This window comes from Felis catus, chromosome B2 (assembly GCF_018350175.1).
Source record: "Felis catus isolate Fca126 chromosome B2, F.catus_Fca126_mat1.0, whole genome shotgun sequence".
Classification (NCBI taxonomy): domain Eukaryota; kingdom Metazoa; phylum Chordata; class Mammalia; order Carnivora; family Felidae; genus Felis; species Felis catus.
The window spans coordinates 52192428-52215265 of record NC_058372.1 but is presented as its reverse complement, the minus strand read 5'-3'; the positions used below and the strand labels follow the sequence as shown (position 1 = coordinate 52215265).

The 22838-nt window shown below is 36.8% G+C and overlaps 1 protein-coding gene, 1 non-coding gene and 1 pseudogene across 2 annotated transcripts in view; 2 read left to right on the top strand and 1 right to left on the bottom strand.

The window, feature by feature from the left end:
- Window positions 1-163: 163 nt before the first annotated feature.
- LOC101088240 lies at window positions 164-391 on the top strand (annotated as a pseudogene).
- A 1071-nt stretch (window positions 392-1462) lies between these two features.
- FAM83B (family with sequence similarity 83 member B) overlaps window positions 1463-22838 on the bottom strand; it is a 92272-nt gene continuing 70896 nt past the window's right edge. Inside the window, exons 3-5 of the mRNA XM_003986249.5 lie at window positions 15723-15887; window positions 14821-14945; window positions 1463-7954 (exon numbers count right to left, since the gene is read on the bottom strand). Coding sequence (XP_003986298.2) covers window positions 5653-7954; window positions 14821-14945; window positions 15723-15887 — 2592 coding nt within the window. The 3' untranslated portion in view covers window positions 1463-5652. The remainder of the gene's footprint in view (window positions 7955-14820; window positions 14946-15722; window positions 15888-22838) is intronic.
- Window positions 18810-18924, top strand: LOC111560702. The gene has a single exon (XR_002742697.2). It is a non-coding gene; the product is annotated as a small nucleolar RNA SNORA51 (small nucleolar RNA).

Here is a 22838-nt window from a genome sequence, read left to right as displayed (position 1 = left end):
TTGCAGCAGCATCTGATTATCCAGACATTCTCTTTTTTTCCCTTACATCAATGTTCTACTACAACCTGCATACTTGGAACAAAGTAGGTTCCCAGTATGTGTGTTAAAATGAGTCAGATTGGATTCCAGTGGCAGAGGAGTGGATTACCCTGTGCCTAGCAAAATGGATCTTGAGGCTGTGAGTAGATAAACCAGCCCAGTGAAGCTGGCTGTCTTCCCCCATCTGACTGTGGTGCTGTTGGCCATTTGCATTTCTTCGTGCTTAGTTCTTTATGAGGTACCAAGTACAGTCGGTGTATCAGCAAAGATCTCCTCATCTCCTAGGTTGCCTCGCTCTTCATGGGCTTTGGAGTCCTGCTTCTTGCTGCTCTGGGTTGTCATCTACATATGAGCTCCCAAGGGTTCCAACCAGAAGACGTCACCAAATTTTCACTTTTGTAAATTGTTATTATTTTTTTACTACTGCTGGAAGTGTCCTATTTGCTGTTCAGAATAAAAGCATATGTGTGACCATCAAAAAACAACAAAAAAAAGGCAGATTGTTGAAATAGATTATTATGGGAGAAATGTCCCATTTGGCATGTTGCATTTTGTTAACTCAGAGGAGTTTTCATCTCTATATTTCTTGCTTTAGTCTCTCACTGCTTTCAGCTCAGGTAATTTCACCTCGTGTAATTCTTTCCCACAAGCAGGGCACATGCTTACTCCTTTCAGTCCCCTTTCAACTTTAGTCCAATTACCTCAGGTTGGTCTTAGTATGGTCACAAAAGTAAACCCTTATCTATTTTCCTTATCATTCCATTGAACTAGGTTTTTGTTAAACGTCTATATTTATGGTAAATGGAGACAAATTCAAGATTTTTCCTTAAAATTATACTTACCTACTTAAATTATACTTACTTACATTTGCCTTTAAAACAACACGACTTAATTCCCAATACACAGTATTTGACTGCATCTTAATCTGTGATATAAAGGGCATTTTTTTCTAGAAAAAAATGTATTTTGAGTTTTAAATAACTTTCAGACTCTAGATTATTTAATGTCACTAATTGATCTAGTACAAATGCACCTTAAGAATATTTTACACAAGCTAAATGCTGTAACATTATACAAAGGTCAGCTATCAATTTTTTAACAAAATTTCCTCTATTTTTCAAAGTGCCAAGTTATTTAAAATAACTATATATTCCAGTAGAAATAGAAATAGAGAATGAATGTATATGATATTGTGCTTAAGGGAGAGTATTGTCACTGGATATCAAATATGGATAAATTATTGTATGAAATATAATTGCTAATCAAAAATAAAACCTAAAGTGTTTAAGATATTATTTCAAAATTCATAAACATTAAAATGTGCACAAATTTAAATTCATGATATAAAGCTAAGTGAAAACGTGTGCTTAAATGGAGAAATGCATATATATCTGAAGATAAAAAACAAACAACGTACAGTATATTGATGTTTGTACAAAATTAGTTAATATTTATTTATTAGATCTAAAACCAGGCTAATTTGGAAGAATACTTCTTTGATAACAGTTATGTATACAAAAATTGACTCTTTGGTTTATAATTTCATCCTTCTAATTTTAAGTATTCTAGAACCAAACTAACTATTAAGACAAACTTTTTTTCAAACAATATCACATGTAGTTAATGTGAAACAAAGACTCTTCTTTACACCCCTTGGCCATAGTCATATTGAGTCAACAGATATTCACGAAAGACAAGTATCTGTGGAATAAGAGTTGAATAACTGGATAATCTGGAGTAAAGTTAAAGTTGAATGTAGCCAGAGTTCAACTTCTTCTTTGCTTATCTGGATCACACTAGATGTCATCTTGGTTAAACAAGGTCATTTGCTTCCATAAAAAGTAGACTGCCAACATATACCCATCACTCAACACACCACATTAGAAATGTGGCTAATCCCAATCATAATAGTAGAGAGATACCAGCATGTTCAGGATGTAGGCACTTCAACTATTCTGAAGACATCTGCCCAAAACTACCTTGAAATTGTACCTATCTTTTTGAGTTTCTGTGTACAAACTAATGTACGATGTAGAGAGTAAAAACTGCCTTACCAAACCGTAATATGAAAATACATCTAAGTGCCATTATCTTTCCACCAATATTGACATGGGGAGAAAAACTGTTTTGCTCGAAATGATTATATTCATAAAGCTGGATAGTGTCTGTTTAAAACTTAAACTCTTGAGTAAATTATCTGAAATATTACGTGCTTACTCAATGTTAACCCTGAGGAATTTCTCAGCCACAGAAACTTTGGAAAGTATAGATTCTGAAATACAGATGTTTCTGGAGGAAAAAATAAATAAATAAAAGGGGAAAAAAAAGGTAGAAGAATATAAATCTGTGCAAAAGCCCAAGCTACTTGTCACAGGTAGATGAAATAAAGCACCCTGCACTTCTCAATTCCACTAGGGAGAGGAGGGATTCAGGGACTATTTAAAAGCTATCTATGCTTCCAGAAATGATGGCAGTGGCTGTACAAAAAAGCAACAAGCTTTTGCTTGTAATTAAACATGATTAAAACTAGTCTATGTAATTTCAGCTTCAAAGTTATCTTGCTCTACATTTTAGGGCCTCCAATTTCAGAGCTGCCTGAAGACAATTAGCCCATTATCCCCTTGCCCCATCTAAGAGACAAAGAATGGGTAATATTAAAGTCAATTTGGTTTGGTTAGCTATGGGTTCTGCCTTTGGTGAGTGGGTAAAGGACCATGGTCCATAATTATAAAAGTGACTTTTTCTAAGAGCAAAATGAAAAATCTCTTTCATTCACTGGTCTCCAATTCTAATGATTTTTAATAATTTTATACTAATATATGAAGATTATACAATTGCCAGAGGATTCTGAAGACCAACCCACTAGCAATTAGGTTTTTTTCATTGCAACTGAATTTATCTGATCATAAGGAAATGCACATTCCAAAGGTCATTTAAAAAATGCAAAATTTTTGTAAATACAACTGGCTACTTTTCCTGTTATTATTTTTCAAGAAAGAAAAATAACTTTCCTTCTCAATTTTGTTTTTATGATATTAATTTATTAGGAACTGTGCCAAATTTCCAATCTATTACACAGCTTTCCAAAACAATGGGACTCTTATAACAATAAGATTATGAGTCTTAAAACCCACTTTTATGAATAATGTTAAACTGACTTTATATTCTGGATTTGTGTTTCTAAAATGCTATTGCTGTACAGTTACTGGTATATTTCTACAATTTGTAAAGATAGAGCAAAGGAGAGAGACAACTTTCAGGAAAGGTTCCTCAATCATGGTGGAGTAGAAGCCCACAAGGTATGGTAAGGTATAGTACCAAACCTACAGGGGGCACCTAGGTGGCTCAGTTGGTTGAGCGTCCGACTTCGGCTCAGTTCATGATCTCGCGGTTCATGAGTTCGAGCCCCACATCGGGCTTGCTGCTGTCAGCATAGACCCAGCTTTGGTCCTCTGGCCAACCCCCCCCTTCTTCCCCACCCCTGGTCACACTCTCTCTCTCTCAAAAAGAAAAAAAAAAAGGTATTAAAACTACAGGCTTTTGTGTTTAAACCCAGTTATACCAATTCAGAGCCATGCAACTCTTGGAAGATTTTGTAACTTCTCTGAGGACTAGTTTTCTCATTTGCAAAAAAGGATGTACGTACTTCACAGGGCCATTGTCAAGAGTTAAGGGGATCATATATTTAACATTGAGTTCCATTCCCTGCCCAGCTTCCTAACCCAATGGACTGCTTTCCCTAGCACAAACACAGGTTAAATTCACTTATAGTTCCTTTTCCTTCTTTTTGTTGTCACAGGTTATCCAGCACAAGATCAAAATGGTGGCCTAGCAATTAAACCTGGCCTGCTAAGTTACAATCGGAAATTAATGTCAATTTCATTCCCTATCTCACCTACTATGATTATTTTAAGCCCCTGTGTGTCCTTGTTGTCCAGTGGAATTCAACTAAACCTTTCTTAGCAGATTACTGTTGAATCAGAAAATATAAACATTCTCTCATTTAATTCTCAATAGTTCAGGTGAGGCCAATATTGAACACATTTGGGAGGGATATGACTGCATGTTAGACACTTTAGCACCATTACCTTTTAACTGCGTGAGTTAGGGGCCTTACCTCTCATTTATCACCTCAATCATCACCTACAAATAATGAGGACAAAGTACCGCAAAATAATTGTTGTGAGAACTATAGGTTCTATAAAAGTGCTCAATAAATGTTAGGTTTTATTTTCCCTACTGTCATGTTTTCTCTTGTCAGGTTCTTATCATGGTATTTTAATACTATGGACAATTATTTTAATGACTGACATTTTAAGGCTGTTCTTTTAATTTAATGACATAGACATTATTTAACTTAGTCTTGAATTTTTAAACAACATACTGGCCACACTGCAGCTCAGAAGCTGTTGAATAATATATTTAAAGTCTTATAGAAACACTTCACACTTCTCAAATGATGCATTGTTTCTTGAATTCTGTACTTTGTGGATGAAGTAAAGTCAAGTTAAATCTCTTTAATGGATGTGGGCCTTTAATCTCATTACTCTAAGAAAGGCAAAGGGTATCTTCTGATGTAAATATCATCATCAGATTAAGATATCGAAGGATTTAAAACTTTCAACCAGGCTCGACTGTCATGGAAGAAATGGGCCAGATACCAATTCTCAGTTTCATCACAGAACTTTTATGAAAACAGTACACAGTCATATTGTATTTGGCACAGTGTAAAAAAGATCAAGGATTTTTGTAAGCAAAACACTAAGCATTGCCATATTAATCCAAGATAAAAATTTAGGCAGAAGTTTACAATTCAAGTTTCCCAAATATCTATTGCTTGCTCTAAGTTTCAAAGAAGGAATGGTTATAAAAGTTCAGCAGCTGACTGGTGAGTGGAATATAGACTCCCTTGGTCCAGAGTGGAAAGAAACACAACCTGGATGGTTTTCAAAAAATTAGGAAAAGAAATTCCTACCATGTACTATATGAGGCTGAGAGTCTGCAAACACCTCAGTTAAAATGAAAGATGTGCTGAGCTATATAACTTAAATTGTACTGTTGCTGCCCAACCAGTTGCATATGTTCCACAGGAAAATTAATAAAACACTAATAAAATATAACGAGTTACCCTGTAGAATTTAAAGATAATTAAAACCCAAAAAGGCTTTGTCCTATTTTCTCATAATGTGAAGATATGAGAACCCATAAAGATATATTATAAAGGGCCATTGAGAGTATAATGATCCTTTTTTCAAGGGAAAGGCTTTAGAATGAATGCTTAAAATCCATACACCATCTCTCCACTAAAGTTTCTATTTTGAGACTTAAGATCTTCAGTCCGAAGAAAACAATTACATTTTTTTTTTTACCACTACCATTTAAAAGTCATGTGTATAGAGACATTCCATCTACACTGCAATTAAGTACAACTAACTTTATCACACAGAACTTTACTGTATACATTAGTACACTGGTAAACATTTACATCATACCCCCAAACTGTCCCTATAGAAATCTATTGACATGTTACAAAAACCATCCACAGGGTTCTTTGGACAAATATTTATAGTTACAGTCATTTGTATTTTTAAAACTATTTGAAGTTACAGTATTTCATTTATTTTTGTGTATGAAGTTTCCAAACTTCTGCATAAATCCTCGGAACTTGTTTTCATTTGGCTGGTATGAGTGATATACACCAGTATTGTAATTAAGCAGTGGGCTGGACCTGCCATAACTATTGCCCACAGTTGTGGATTTTATTTCTGGGCGATGCACACCAGTATTTGGCAGGTTGCTTGCAGGCTGAATAGAGCTTTCAATCTTATAAAATGGCTCAAAACGACTGTAAACGCGCCTGTCAGTTGAGTGAGATCTTAGAAGCTCATTGGGCTTTGGTCTTGGAGAAGAAGCTGGTTTTCTTTCAGGAGCAAGAACTGTATTAATCTCCTTTGAATCTCGGTATTGGATCTGTTCGGTGTTAAATCTAGGGGCAGAAGCATCACCTGCCCTTTCCAAGAACTTGTTCTCAACTGTACCTGAAGAAGGTATTGTTTTACTACCTTCCTCGGATGGAGAACTGATCCCCTGGGATGGGCTAACTGTTACATCTTCCTTACTCTTGTGAATACTGCCTTGAGAGTTTGATGAGGAAGAACGCTTTCTTCTGGGAGATGAATCAATTTTTGGCTCTGACTTCTTTGGTTTTTGATTCTCTTCAGCCTCAGAAACTAACGTGTCAGAACTGCTACACATTCTATAAAAGGCAGGTGCTTTATTTTTGGATAGATTTTCTTTCTTTTCTGGGGTAAGGCTAAGTAATGACCTTAACTTCTGAGACCCCTTTTTCAAAAAACTTGGCGAACCTTTAACTTCCTTTTTTGAAGTCAGTTCTTTGCTAGGTTCATCTTTATTCATTTCAAGCAAAGCAGCAATGGAAATTGACTTGGTGGTAGTGCCACTCGGAGGGTCTCTCTTGATGACCTCCCTGTCCTCTTCCGCGCTCTGAGTCACATTGTGCATGCTCTTAGAACTTTTCAGCAAATCCTCTTTGGGTTTTTCTGGTTGTCTAACTCGACTCCTGGTGAGTGTACTATATACATAATGCTTACTGTGTCCGTGATCTAAATTGGCTTTTGAGTGGTCAAAGAATGGAAAACTTCGCCTTTTGAGCAGATTCTCATTTTGTTGATTCTTTGGATTTTCTGTCTGCTTATTTACACACAAGGATGTATATAAATAGTTGTTTGACTCTGGATGGCCATTTGTAGTTTGATGTAAGACAGCTGAGTAGTTTTCGGGAACCTGCAAGGTGTGTATTTTGGGTGCCTCCGACTGCAATGGGAGCTTCGGGGTTGATTCCGGCAAGGGATTGTCTGTCACATGCTGCACACTCGTAGGGGTGTCCAGGACCTCCTTATGTGTGTCACTTCCCTGGGAACCGACGACAGTTGAATTTGAGGAGCCGGTTGTACAACTGTTAACTTCCTGCTGCTCAGGTAAAGTGGGTTTAAACACAAAAGAGGAACGAAGCCGAGAATGAGTATAAAGGGCATTGGCTTTCAAATTTTCAGAACTTTCGTAGCCCTCAAACCGGTCACCTAGAGCCGATCCATTTGAATCAGGTGCAGCTTCTGAATGATCATTTAAGTAGGATTCGATTCTCCAGTTACGCAAGAACGACTTTGTGGTATGTTCAAGGGTTGGCATTCGTTGTTGCAAAAAGCGAATATGATTATCTGTCCCGTTAAAAGACCGCCGCACATTTGAGTTCCTTTCTGCGAGATTTGTTGTTTTTCTCTGGGCAAGCCGATCAGCAAAACTCTGGGCAGGTGTATTACGGTGACCTGCATAGCCGCCTCGTGATGAGGACGCCACACTCAGACTATCCGAAGGCTTTTTCCAATTACCTGGAGGATTGATGTTTCGATTCAGAGCCCTGTTAAGCAGCAGGTATGGTGTTGTTTCCGGCTGTTCCCCAGCATAACTATGCCTCTTCCAATTTTCATTTATTTGACTGGATTGATACTGACGGGCTGTATTTGGACCATTAAAATTTGGAATAAAATGAGGCTTGTAGCCATGATTTCTTATGCTATATTTGTCATGTTCATTTAGAGTGTATATCCCTCTGTTTTTGAAGTAACTAGAGTCTAGTTTGTGAATTTTGTCCTGTCTGCCAAAAAGGTTTCTTTGGCTGGAAACAGAAGCTAGTGAAGAAACTGAACGCTGGTAGGTGCCATTCTCCCAGAGTGATTTGCCATGCTTCACCCTTGCTGATTCTTCCTGGGCAAATGGACTGGGGACACAGGATCTGGCATAGAGAGTTCTAAATTCTTCATCAAAGGACTCAACAAGTTGCCCTGTGATTATCTGAACCATGCTGAGGTGAGCTTTCTCAAACGACCACATGTAGCTGAAAAAGAATCAAAATGGGAAAATTTTAATTTTGCTGTTAAAAGATTAAGGACAATATATAAATCCACTAAGAAAAATTTGTCATTTAATGTCAACAAGAGTATTTTTTGCTTGTTTTCCTCAGCTACGACAATTTAGAACATCTTCAATCGTTACTTGCTTAAAGTCCCTGGAACTCCCTACTCCCCCAATTCATAATTAACATTTTTTTAAAATGTTCTTAATGTTTATTTATATCTGAAGGAGAGAGATACAGAGCATGAGTGGGGAGGGGCAGAGAGAGAAGACACAGAAGCCAAAGCAGGCTCTGTCAGCACAGAGCCTAACGCAGGGCCTGAACTCACAAACCATGAGATCATGACCTGAGCCAAAGTTAGACGCCCAACCAACTGAGCCACCCAGGTGCCCCTAAAATTTTTTTGATGTATATTTTTGAGAGAGTGAGACAGAGTGTGAGCAGGGGAAGGGCAAAGAGAGAGGGAGACACAGATTCCGAAGCAGGCTCCAGGCTCTGAGCTGTCAACACAGAGCCTGATGTGGGGCTCAAACTCATAAACCACAAGATCATGGCCTGAGCCAAAGTCAGGTGCAAAATGAGCCACCCAGGTGCCAGCCCCCATTCATATTTTAAATAACAAAGCAATTCAAATCCTGGCTTTGAAACTACCCATAATTTTTGGCATTACTTTCTAGAAGTCCAAAGAAAAGCTTGCTGTACATTTTGCACCATTGCCTACTAAGATGTTATGGAATAAAAAACATTGTATTTTATATATAGCATCCTGGCAGAATGCAGGCAAGCCAGTATTAGCAGGAAAGTTGAGAGACCTGGCTTCTGCTGAGCTATCCACCCACATGAGCGTGGGCCTCAGTTTCCTCATGTCCAAATTGCTAGCATATCCTACCATTCCTTAGAGTTCTAGCATGTTAAAATGCAAGACAGGCCTTTGCTAATACATGCATTTTATCTCTGTGGCCTACTTAGTAAGTATACTTTGGGAAGCCAGGGCTTTGGGATGCCAAGTGAGACCTTTTCATATAAAATACAATTTCTAGGAAGTTAATGTTTGTAACTCCTTTATAGTACTTTGTGGAATTTCTACAATTTAAAAATGGCAGTTGGAATTTCATATAAAAATATAAATCTGACATGTAAAAATTTAGATAATGTAACACAGAGTCACTGAGCTAAAAAAGGAATCTCTAATATGCTATATATCAAATACTGTACATGATATAATAGGGGTTAATAAAGGAAAAAGGAGACAGACATTCTCTACAATGAACGAGCTTACTGTTTATAGAGGGGACGCAATAGCAAAGGCAGATGAAAATACTAAGAGAATGTGTAGAGTAAGAATTTAAAATATACAAAATATCATAAAGAGTGTACAACTTAAGAATCTTACTATTCTGATATACTCAGTTTTGTCTAGTATGCTTATTGAAAGCATGGTATGAGAAGAATCATTTACCGGGTGCTCTTTTTGTGCAGATGTATGGGCCACCAGGCTGACTTAAAATAAGTGACACAATGTGAATGATTAAAGGAATTTTCAACCCCACTGCAGATATGAATACAAAATTTGTGCGAAAGAGCAAGTAAAGGAATGAATAGTCAGCTATCACCTATGAGAAAAGCCCCAGAGACAAGCAGGGTTTTGGCTGTATTCTGAAAGAAGCCAGATAACCCCGAAGTTCAAGCATGAAAGGCATGGAACAGTTTGTGTGGAAGAAGAAACATACAGGAAAAGAAAGGAAGCAAGAATGGTCCTATTTTGGTTGAACAGAGAAAACAAGTTCTGTTTAGCTGAAGTAAAGAAGTTATATTACAGACTGATGAACAAAGGGGGAAAATCTGGAAAGCAAAGCAGAGAGTTTGTGCAGGATTTATTTCCAAATTCAGATCAATTAAAATAAAAAGTTGTTTGAGAACTGATTTTTTCCCGGTAGCTCTTTGTAACACAGATGTGAAGGATGAGGGACTGCATTTACTCTGATGAGTAAAAGAATTGACATAAGGTGATAAGAGCCTAAGCCAGTACAGAAATTGGAATAAAGAGTAAAAATGTTGAGCCAGTAACAAGAAGAGAGAAATCTGCATGTCCTAAAGGATGTGTAGAGTTTGTGAAATAAAAATAACCTCCATGTGTTGAGCTTAGGAAACTGACAAGGTAATGGTACTGGGGAATATGTTACAAGTGGAAAAGTTTTCCAGGTTTGGTAAATCAGAAAACAATATTGTGATATGTAAAAGAAAGACACTCAAGGGTATATATTCAATTTGAAGATTATTCTCTGGAAACACTGAATAGCCCCAAATAAAAGAACTGTTTTACTGACCTTCAGGGAACTTCCTATAAATTGTGAGAACCCCAGCCAATCACCCTCCTGTAAACCCAACAGTCGATAAGGATTTCCCATGCGATTTCCAATAAGCATTTGAGTCCCTTATCGATACATAGCAAAAGATCAGCAGACATTAAATGAAAGTTTAGAAGATTCCTTATAAAGCTTAAAAACTTAGATGCAAAACAGAGACCAAAACAAACAGGAGAAAGACAAATGGAGAAAACAGAAAATGCACAAATAAGAATATGTATAAAAACACAGACACATAAAAACTATAATCAGTGTCTTCAAAGCAATAGAGAAGATCATGCATCTATAAAAAAAAAAACACAAAGGATACTTTGAAAATGGTGCAATTTGCAGATATTCAAAATATTTGATAGCAATTTTTTTTTTTAATGTTTGTTTATTTTTGAGAGAGAGAGAGAGAGTGAGCACAAGCAGGGGAGGAGCCGAGAGAGGAGACACAGAATCCAAACCAGGCTCCCGGCTCTGAGCTGTCAGCATGGAGCCTGATTCAGGGCTGGAACCCATAAACCATGAGATCATGACCTGAGCCGAAGTTGGACACTTAACCGACTGAGCCACCCAAGTGCCCCTATAGCAAAAAAAAAAAAAAAAATTAAGTTATAATAGATGTGTTAGAATGAACAATTGAGAAAATCCCCCAGACGTTACAATTACAATTCTATCCACTCCCAGATAGAAAATCATAGGGGAAAAAAATAAAAAAAACAATGGGAGCAGATATCCAGTTAATAAGAATTCCAGAGAGAGAGAGAGACAATAGAGACAACTGAGGAGAAGAAATGAGCAAAGAATATATGAGAAATTGTTTCAGAATTGAAAGACATGAGTACTTGGATTGCTTAGAACAATAAATAAAAAAGACCTAGATCTAGAAACATAACAAATTTGAGAATAGCAGGGAACAGAAAAGAAACCTTAGACGTTTCTAGAAAGGAGAAAAAAAAAAGTTACATAAAAAGAATAATAACTGTTTGAGACTTCTCAACAGCATGTTTGATTGCCAGTCAATGTCTTTAAAATTTGAAGGAAAAATGATTCAGCTTAGAGTTCCATCTCTAGTTAAGTCATTAACCACCTAAAATTATACATTTCTGGACTTAAAAAAAAATTCCATGCTGACCGAAAGTATTCTTGAGCAAATGAGAGAAAAAACTATGACTTAGAAACAAAAAAGAAGGAAAAATAGGATTAAGATGGGATACAAGAAATTGTGGCTCAAACTGCCCAGGAATACGGGGAATTGCAGAACCCCAGCAGTGTTTCAGGTTAAAGATCTGCCAGTCCAGATTGGACATGACAAACTGTTGGCAGTAACTGAGCATTTGGAAAAGTTGTTCATGTGCTAAGAAATCTTCAGAATCAACTGGAAAAAACAGCAATAGATAAACAGAAAGCAAAGACAATGAATAAAACCAAAACCAAATGGTCATTATTAACTTTGTTATAAAAAAGGAAGCATATCACAAATGACTCTATGGCTCATCAGCGATCAATTCTGACACAACTTTAGTAATGTAAATTGAGACTTCTTACTTAGCAAACAATTTTGATAAAACTGTACGGGGTGAATGGCAAGCAGGAGGGAAAGTGGATATGGGTGAATAGAAATATAACCCTTCAATCATCATACTATAGAGTCAAGACATAATACCTAAAAGTGATAGATTGAGCATTCACAGTATAATCACATTATGTAAGAGAATGGAGTAAGTATGGGAAGAACCAGCTCAAAGAATTAAACAATTGCACCTGGAGATCAGGATCCAGCAATGGAGAGACATGGAGAACAAAAACTTTTGTATTACATATCTTTTAGTAATATTTTATTTTTTAAAAAGTGTGTACATATTTACCTGGATAAAAAATAAAATGAACTTACTACTCCCATTCCCCCCCAGACCCACTGTCACACTCCTGCAGTTGGGAATGTGATTATGAATTTACTTATTAAAAAGAGGCTCAAAAACTCTGAGTTCCTGGCTGGGGATCACACAGGGAAGTCTACGGAGTGAAAGCAGTGACATGCTGCTGGCTGTAGCACGGATCTCTCAACGTGACAATCTTCAAGTCTGACCAGAGATGGCACCTGGAAGCCAACAACTTCGGTGAAACTTGTCTTGTGAAAGTAGCTTTTATAGAGACAGCAAGATTTAAAAAAATGCTTATAAAATTCTCTCCCAGTCAAATTTGTAGACATTACTTTACTAAATATGTTTCAGATTTCATACGACAATTTCAAGCAAGGGCATCCAATTCACAATTCAATTTGCACACATTGATAAAAAGTATATGTGTTTTATCTCATCAATGTTAGTATCATGAGAGACCAAAACACTTGTCCTGTTTTTGCGATAAAACTGTCATCACAATGATTGAACCGTCACACAATGTGTGACTGTGGTTAGTGCTGACATCAGGCCTCTCTGGAAATAAATGCTTGCAGTTTAGAATAGGAAGATGTTTTATGGCAAAGAATTTTGAACTAAAGACAGTGGCATTTTGATTTGAGCTATAAGGAAAATGATGGTGATATTGGAATATGAGACAAAGACTGGTTTTCACCAAAAATAATTTTTTAACCAGTTTCTATGAAGACTGGTTCATAATTATTCCACCAGATCCTATTAGAATACTGTTAACAGGAAAGGTCCAAGATAATTAGTAGAAAGAAGAAAAGGAAAAAAAAAAAAAAAAAAAAAAAGGGCTGACAACCATATTTTTTTCAAGAAGTGTATTTAAAATTAACATGGACTAATAAGGAAAGTAGAGTTGTTAGATAAGAGTTTGGGTGAATTTTTATCATCTGCAGTACTAGGCATTCGATCCTCACTTCCATAAATAGTAACTTAAATTCTGCCTCTGGCTTATGATGTACATAGAAAGATAAAGGGTTTTTGTTCCTGTGGTTTGTTTGCTTTTCCCAATATCAATTCGAAAGTAGTTTAGCCATTGTCATCTCAATATACAGCACCTATTAATGCCTAGTGGTAGCAAAACAAAGTTAAGGTGAATTTATTGTTCGAGGTAATCTTAAAAGTCAAGTTAAATAATAAAGACAGAAAGCATTCATTATGGTGAGATTAATAAATACCATTCTAGAAGTCAAGCGAACTCCTAATTTTAATTAAAATTTCAATTAAAAACCCTGTAAAACCAAGTGGGTCTGAACAAATACATACACATATAATGAGTCTTTAAAGGGACTCATTAATTTCAAGCACTGGTTGTAATTTCTGCTCTTAACAAGTTTTCCTTTAGAACTACAAACAGCACTTTCAAAAAAAGGTCTCTGAGCTTAAAGGGAAAGTTACCAGGTAGTAGTGGCTAAAATATACCTAAAATAATAGCTGACGTTAGGGGTTACGGATGCATTAACTCATTTAATTCTCACGACAAGAAGGAGAGATAGGCTCGAGGATTATCCTTTACAGCGGAGCAAACCTAAGTGGAACCAAGTTAAACAACTTGCCCATGGCCAATCACATCAACATACTGGTTCCTTCTTGTGGACTTTTTAAATTATTAAGGGAAGAAGCAAAAGTTTCCCCTCGCACTGCCCTGTTTACCCCCATAGTTCTCCTGGCTCCTTGGGAGTCTGTGCTGCCCTGGTGACCTAGAAGTTCACATGTGCTTGTTGGTATTTTAATCTGCCTGTTGATACAATCTGATTGTACATCCCATTCAGGACTGATGCCCGGAATGTGTGAGAGTATTAGGGCAGCACTTTTACTCTGGAACAAGCAGAGCCTGGACTGGGCTGCCAGCCCTGGACTGCTGTTGGCCTTTAGCTGTGGGGTTTTGACAAGTCACTTAACCTTCTGGAACTTCAGTTTCATCACTGATAAATGTAGATGCAAACAATTGCTTTGTAGATAAGTGGTAAGGACTGGGGATGACATATGTAGAAGACACAAGCCGGAACAGAGGAATGGAGGAGGTATTCTCCCAATGGGGACCTTGAATGATGCCGATAATAGTAACCTGTGTAACCTTGTCTAGTGTCTATTATGGCATTTTTAACAGCCAGACTCTGAAATGCGTTTTGGGTAGTACTATACATAGAGACTACATGACTGACTATCAGATTCTTAATAATACTAAAATAAAAATAATCTGTCTGACAGGTTCTTCAAAGCAATAAAGAGCTTCTATTTTTATGAACAAATGTTATTATTAAGCCCCTACTGCAACGATTTTCATAAGGAACAAAAACTTTTGGCATTAGAGAACTATAGGGAACCTGAAATGTTTGTTACCCATCTCAATTTGGGGATGAAGAACTTGGAGCACGAGGAAGTTGTATGACTTCCCCAATGTCTTAATGTTTAGAGGTACAGCCAGAACTGAAACCCAAGTCTCCAAGCTTCCATGCAAAGGTTCTTTTTTATTTCTAAGAAATATCTAGACAGATTACATTAATATTTGAAACTAATAAATTCTATAAATGATTAATGATGCCGGAGGTAAACACAATGATCTTACCTGTAAGAACCATACATAACTTTCTGGCAGTCAATTAACAAAAACTTCTGTTCTAATTTTCCATGAAATTTTGCTCCTGTTTTTGAAAGATAATCTTGGCCTTTTACTGTCCGCACTCGAATATTCTAGAATTACATGTAAATATAAAGTTATAACTAGAAAAGAGATATTTTGAATGTGAAATATATGTCAATATAAAATCTTAGTACCAAAAAAGTATACTTGAAATAATCTTTTTTGTAAAAAACACATAACAACAAAAAATAGTAGAAGCAAATTTTAAAACATCACCCCCCCAAAAAAACACCTAAGAAAAAGTCACTAAAAAATATAGATGTAGCTTAGCATAACATAAACAGGAGGCATGAAGTTACATTTATACAGAACGGTGTTATAAACCACCTAGGATCCTATTGTAAGACAGCCTTTCAGGTTATAGTGGCATGATTCCACAATAACTACAATGAAAAGCCACACTTTTTTTTAAGAAGCCAAATGTAACTGAAAACACTATGCCTAATGATTGTGATAAGTAACATCTGAATGAAAGAATCACTTGAGTCAGTGGTTTCAAGGTTATATGCATGGAGAAACTGAAGCACTCATTATGACTGAGCAAAGTTAACTCAGAAACTTAAGTGCTCCATCATCAAGAAAAGCATCTTATAGACCATCATGAGAATGTGTGGTTTCAGTCACATTTCAAAAAGTACAAGCATACCCTTCTGCGATTAATCATTATGCTATCTTAAATATATTTCTGTGTGTGTTACATATATGTAGACATAGATACATATTATATACAGATATATTTGGAATAATATAGCTTAAACTTGCCTTAAATTCAACTGAGATAAAAATGGTACACAAAATAATTGAAGAAACAAACATGGAATTCTTACCCTGAGTCGTTGAACTTGACAGCCCTGTTTTTCAGTCATATTTAGGAAATGACTAAAGTTGGACTCATCAAGAAGAATATATACAGATATCCCTCGAGTTGATGCCTCCACTATTTCTTTGAAAATGTCCACATCTGTGAATATATCCATCACTAAAGCAATGACCTATTAAAGATAAAAAGGTAAAACAATTTTAGATACCCAATAGGGAAAGGTTTATAAATTGCTTGCTTCCAGCAATAAGATAAAACAGAAAATAATGAAACACATATTACTTATAAATGTATACACAAATGTGTATGCAGCTTCCTAAAATAGAAGATACAAAAATATATTGAAAATAAACAAGTGACTACATACAGATCTGTAGCACAAAATAATTTCATACTGGCTTTAAATAAAAGGAAATCTGCAGTTTAGTAAGATGCTGAGCAAAGGGTGAATCCAAATTACAGATTGCAAGGGTGCAAGTAGGGTAGCGGGATGGGACAGGTAGATGGAAGGTGGAAACAAGTGTTACATGTTTTTGTGGGAAGCATTTCTAGGTAAAAGCAAGCTCTCTGAAACTAGCTGTCAATAATAAATGTCTTGGCAGTACTGGGACAGAGAAAGAAAATCTTACAGGGGCTCCTGGGTGGTTCGGTCAGTTAGTTGAGCATCCTACTCTTGATTTTGGCTCACGTCATGATCTCATGGTTCATGTGATTAAACCCTGCACTGGGCTTTGCACTGACAGCACGGAGCTTACTTAGGATTCTCTTTCTCCCTCTCTCTCTGCCCTTCGTCTGCTTGCTCTCTCTCTCAAAATAAATAAACATTAAAAAAATATCTTACAGAAATGGAAACTAGGTAGAAAGGGGCCAAAGCTGAGAAAAGGTATAGGATTTGAAGACTAGAAAATTAAATACATTTGGCTAAAATAAGCTTAACAGACAGAATAAGTGAAAAAAAAAAAAAAAAAGGTCACAAAGGCAGTATGAGTAAGAAGATGAACAAAGAGAGAAATTTCTTTAAAAACAGGACCCTAAGGGGGGGGCGCCTGGGTGGCTCAGTCGGTTAAGCTGCCGACTTCGGCTCAGGCCATGATCTCGTGGTCCGTGAGTTCGAGCCCCGCATCAGGCTCTGTGCTGACAGCTCAGAGCCTGGAGCCTGTTTCAGATTCTGTGTCTCCCTCTCTCTGACCCTCCCCCATTCATGCTCTGTCTCTCTCTGTCTCAAAAATAAATAAACGTTAAAAAAAATTTAAAAAAAAATAAATAAATAAAAACAGGCCCCTAAAATGGAGACAGTCCAAGTTAACTATTGGCAAGAGAACCATTATTGACTCTGAGAAGCAGTGGGAGTGAAATAATGCCGAAAAAAAAGGGGAATCATTCGACTGACCACCTTCTACGCGCTAGAGAAGAACACAAAATCCCTGCCCTTGGTGAAGATTACATTTTAGGTGGGGGAAGAAATCAGGAGCAATAAATATAATAAATAGATAAATTCAGTAATATGCTATCATATGATAAGTTTATTGGGGAAAAAAAACAGAATAAGGGAGATCATGAGCCCCTGGAAATTGAGAAGGTTGGTTTTGTGCCTTTCTGGGTAAGTCTCTTTGAGAAAGCGTCCTTTGAGCAGAGACATAAAAAGGAATTGAGTTAGTTATCAACGTGGATATCTTGAGAAACAGTGTTCCAGACAGAGGGTACCAGCAGTGCAAAGGCCCAACATCAGGAGCTTGCCTGGCATATTCAAGAAACAGCAAGTAGACAGCAGAAATGGAATGAAAAATGGAGAGTAATCACAATGCCTTGAAGGTATTATAAAGCCTTCAGCATGCTGTCCTGAATAAGACTGTAAGCTATTAGAAGCTTTTAAATTGAGGTAGTAATATATCTGATTTATGTTTGAAAGGATTCTTCTGGCTACTGTGTTGATCCTAAGGGTAGGAACTAGGGTGGAAACAGGCAGACCAGCTAGAACTAAAGGAGCAATTTAAGTGAGGGGTGATGTTAGCTAGGAGAAGGATGGTCCTTGTCCTAGTCACCGTCAGTGACATCACCATCAAATGGCCTAATGCTGGCCTTTGAGCCACAGGATTTCTGAATGGATTGAGCATAGGATGGGAGAGGAAAGGGAGGAAAGGGGGAGACTCTAAAATGTTTAGCCTCATCCACCTAAAGGACCAAGTTGTCATCAACTGAGAGAAGGAAGAATCCAGCTACACTAAATTTTAGCTAAGTTTGAGGGGCCAAGTGGAATGCTAATTGGAGAAGTCTAGGCCAGACATGTCAATGGGGTGTCAGTTGTGTAGAGATGACAATTAAATCCAAGTCACCAAGGGAGACTGGATAAATAGAAAGGGAGACCAAGGACTGAGTCCTAAGACAAGGGAAGGAACCAGCAATGGTCACTTCAGTTTTTGTGGAGTGGTAAGAGCAAAAGCCTCACTGTAAGGGGTTTAAGAGGGAATGGGAAGACAGATACTGGAAATAGCAGGTATGGGCAACTCTTTTTGAGTAATTTGGCTGTAATAAGAAGCATAGAAATGAAGAGGTAGCCATGGGTAAAGCTGGGTCAAGAGGAGTTGTAATTTTTTGTTTTGTTTTAGGGTGAGAGAAATAATAACATGTCTGTATGCTAATGAAATGCTCCAGTGAAGAGTGAAAATTCATGATGCAAGAGATGGTGGGAGGTGGGTGGGGAAGGAAAGAATTGCTGGAACAATGTCTTTGAGTAGGTAATAAAAGAATCTAATGTAAACATAAAGTAATCAGAGCACAGAGAATAAAGACCAGTAAAAGATCATCCATAACATCAAGACAGAAAACCAACTATGAGGGTGCAGATGCTGGTGGAAAGGCAGGTGTGGTAATGGTGCTATGAAAGATCTCTTGTGAATGCTTCAATTTTTCCCGTGAACTGGGAAGCAAGATCTGCAACTAAGAACACCCTAGATTACGGAAGACATGTTAAAAGATCAAGAAAGGGGTATTAAATAGGATGGTAGGAAAGAGAATAGACCACAGAAATACAGTTTAATTACAGGGCAGTAATAAGGACTCACCATAAATTTAAAACAAGAACAGTCAGCCTCATGGTGCTTACCCCAGGCTGTATTCTTACATTGACTGCACAGAAAGGAGTAAATCCACCCATCTACACCACAGCCCAGGCCCTTTGCCTGGTCTGTACTACGAATGGGAGGGCATGGAAGAATAAGTAAATAAAATGAGAATAGTCAATGTAGTTGTCAGTTACTCTCCAACTTTAGTCAGCTGCAGGGATACAAACATGGAGCAGGCTAAAAGTTTGATGTAACCTTGGATGTAGTGGTGGCCATGGGAGTATAAGGAGATTAGATTATAATGGGACTCTCCCTCTCCCTCTCTCTCTGCCCCTGCTTGTTCTCTCTCAAAATAAAAATAAAAAAAATAAATAAACTAGACAGAGGAAAAAGGATGTCATGGATGTGACAGGCAGTAAAATGGTGGTGGGATCAATAAATATGAAGTCTGGCTGGGGTTAAAAACTATTGGGGCGCCTGGGTGGCTCAGTCGGTTGGACGTCCGACTTCAGCTCAGGTCATGATCTTGCAGTTGGGTTCGAGACCTGCATCGGGCTCTGTGCTGACAGCTCAGAGCCTGAAGCCTCCTTCAAATTCTGTGTCTCGTCCTCTCTCTGCCCCTCCCATGCTCATGCTGTGTCTTACTCTGTCTCTGAATAATAAATAAATGTAAAAAAATTTTTTTAAATTAAAAAAAGACCAGTTAACTATTAAAAAATTATTGTTTTTTTCATGTTGATAGTAATATAATAAAAAAGATAAACATGTATTATCTAAAATATAGTTATTAATATTAACATGAAATGTTACCTTTATTTACTTCACATTACAGTAGATGAGACAAAATTGGCAATGAATTGATAATTGTTGAAAGTGGCTGATAGTACATGAGGGTTCTATATACAACTTTCTATTTTTGGAAGCTTCCACAGCATACAGTTTAGAAAAAGAAATAAATAAAGGAATATTAGATACTAGTAGGTACCAGAGGGAATAAGGCAGAAATATATGTAGAAGTGATAGTCAGATGGGGATACCTGAATTAGGTTATAAAGGAGCTTCAATTAAGGCTATGCTATTATCAAGGATATGGCTGGGAGTCCATGGTTGACGTATAGGTAGGACAAGATCATGGGAGGCAAGGAACTGGTCTTTAGAAGGATCTCTTAATATACAGTTGAGACAGGAATAGTATTGAAAAGAGTGATGGAGACCAAGGAACAAAACATGTCAAGAAATGAGAAGGAATGGAAGACACACATGGCAACAAGAGTCGGAATAATGTCATGGACCATTGTGAATATGTCAGAAGATGAAGAAAGCCACGGATGATATGTAAACTTGCTTTTATTTACTCTAATACAGTGTTATAACAAAATACTGGACCGCACCCAAATAACACAAGTTGGTGATATTCTTCAAACTACCTGTGAAACATACTTCAATCAGATATTTTTCTAGGAAGAACAATTTCAATCATTTAAGTAGCCTCACATGACCCCCTTTCTTATTTATGAATGGTAGGAGGTGCCAGAAGAAGGAAACAGATAGTGATAACAACCTCATTCATGTCTTGTGCATGTTCTTTATAAAATTAAATATGTGAAAAACCTTTAAGTCACATCAAATTAATTAATGCATTTACTATGCAATAACAAGTGGTATGATGATGTAGAGCATTGACATAAGGAAAATAAAATGTCCATATTATAAACTTATTTTACATAATAAATTCTAAAAATGTATGTATAGAACAGTCTTTTTTTAAAGAGAGGAATTTTTCTTAAATAAGGAAATACTATTATGCAACATGGTATTGTTTAAGAAATTAATCAGCACATCTAAAGAATTTATCTTTTATTTGATAGAGTCTCATGTAACAAATTAATTAAGACTTTGGAAATGAACAAAACACATTGCCACGATAAATAAAGGTTTCTGTTTGCAAAAAGTAATTGAAGTCAGTCAGCCAATGGATGATTCTAGCATACTAAATGTAGAACAAATTACAGTCTCTCTTGTGTGACAGATATTACACTGGATCAGGATCCAAGAAACTAGATTACACATCTTTGACAAGCTTATCTGATGTCAACTGAGTCAGGTAGCTTATCAGGACTTCTGGTTTCCTGCACCCTCACTAGATGGAAAATTATAAAAAGTCTACAGAAAATTTCAGCTGTGCCAAGAAAGGCAAAATAAAATGTAGCTCATTTTTTTTTTTTTATGGTGGGTATATTCCTGGAAAGGGATAATAATTACAAAGGAAGTATGCCAAACCTGATCTGAAAGTATTAAATTCCCAGTTAGTTACCTAAATCACATCATGCTGTAGAAATGACTATATACAATGAAAGAAATATTATATACCTGATTAGTATAAGACTTTTCAAAAGGTACATCAATTGACTTTTTAAGTCAATAAAGAAACCAGTCAGTCACATTAATGGTATTTATTAAACCACTGTGATATTATATACTATTTAAATTCTCCTTTTGCTTCTTCACTATTTCCTGTTTTATTCTTACTGAAAAAGTAAACAAATAAATGCTTTCATTAGCCACATGAGACTTAGAACATTTTTAGAAAGAAATCCTGGGTCATTGTTAAGATTTGAGTGAAGGGGCACCTGGGTGGCTCAGCTGGTTAAGTGTCTGACTTCATTCAGCTCAGGTCATGATCTCGCATTGCAGTTCATGGGTTAGAGCCATGCATTCGGGTCTGTACTGACAGTTTGGAGCCTGGAGCCTGCTTCAGATTCTGTGTCTCCCTCTTTCTCTGCCCCTCCCCCACATGCACTCTGCCTCTGTCTCTCAAAAATGAATAAAAGTTAAAAAAAAAATATGAGTGAAACTTCACATCTTTTAGTAGCTTGAGAACCTGACTCAAGAATGTTGGTTTGCACTTAACCTCTCTCACAGTAGCAGATTCTCTCAAAGTGACCCAGACACTGGAGGTCACACTGAATGAACTTAACATAAACACTGACACTAAATTTCTCATAAGTTCATAATCACGACACAATTTAAGGCCAATCAGGAGATTATATAATCAATTAAGTAATACACTGTAAGAGTAATTCAGAGGAAGAAAAACAAATGCTCCGTATGTACATGGTTGTTAGGGGTGGGTACAGGGCAGAAGGAAACAGACTAACAGAGCTTCAAGGATAAGCCTTACATATGAGTACAGGGGCACCTAGGTGGCTTAGTCGGTTGAGCGTTTGACCCGATTTCAGCTCAGGTAGTAATCCCACAGTTCCACCGTGAGATCAAGGCCCGCCTTGGGGTCTTTGCTGAGTGTGGAGCCTGCTTAAGATTCTCTCTCCCAGTCCCTCTACCCCTCCCCAAGTCTCAATCAATCAATTAAAAAAAGGTAAAGATTATTTTTAGCCATCCAACCTGGAAGACCAGCATTGCAAAGACAAAGAGGCAAAGATTAGAATGAAAATGATAGTAATATTTTTTTAAATGTTTATTGAATTAGCCTAAAGTTAAACACAAAGGTCAAGGTCATTATTTATGGATATGGAATAAATTTAGTTAGGATTTATATAGGTTATGAAAGGTCTTGTAAATCTGACACTGTTTAGATTTCATATGGAGTGCAATTTAAATCCTGAAAAATTAAATATCTGGCCAAAATAACGTCTTGAGAAAATGAGTCTGATAGCAATATTCATATTGAAAATATCTAAATTCTACTGAGTGATATTGACTGGAGATTATGAAGTCATTATTCTTAGTGTAATGTTCATATCTATAAATGCACTAAAATGCCAAAAAATAAAGGTAAGGCAGAACTTAGCGATAGGATGAAAAGAACTGAAAATTCTAGACATATTTGATAGAGAATGTTTATCACAATGTTAATGTTCAATACTTGCACTTCCCTAGAAACGTGTTTCACAATCTTTAAATGTTAATTTTGAGCTCCATCTTATTTTTTTCATTGTAAACCATTAGGAAAGAAAGCTATTAGCAATATGTTCTAATATGACCTAGATACTTCATGAAATGTAAGTATACCTTGAGTTAATGTTCTGTAGCCACAGAATTGT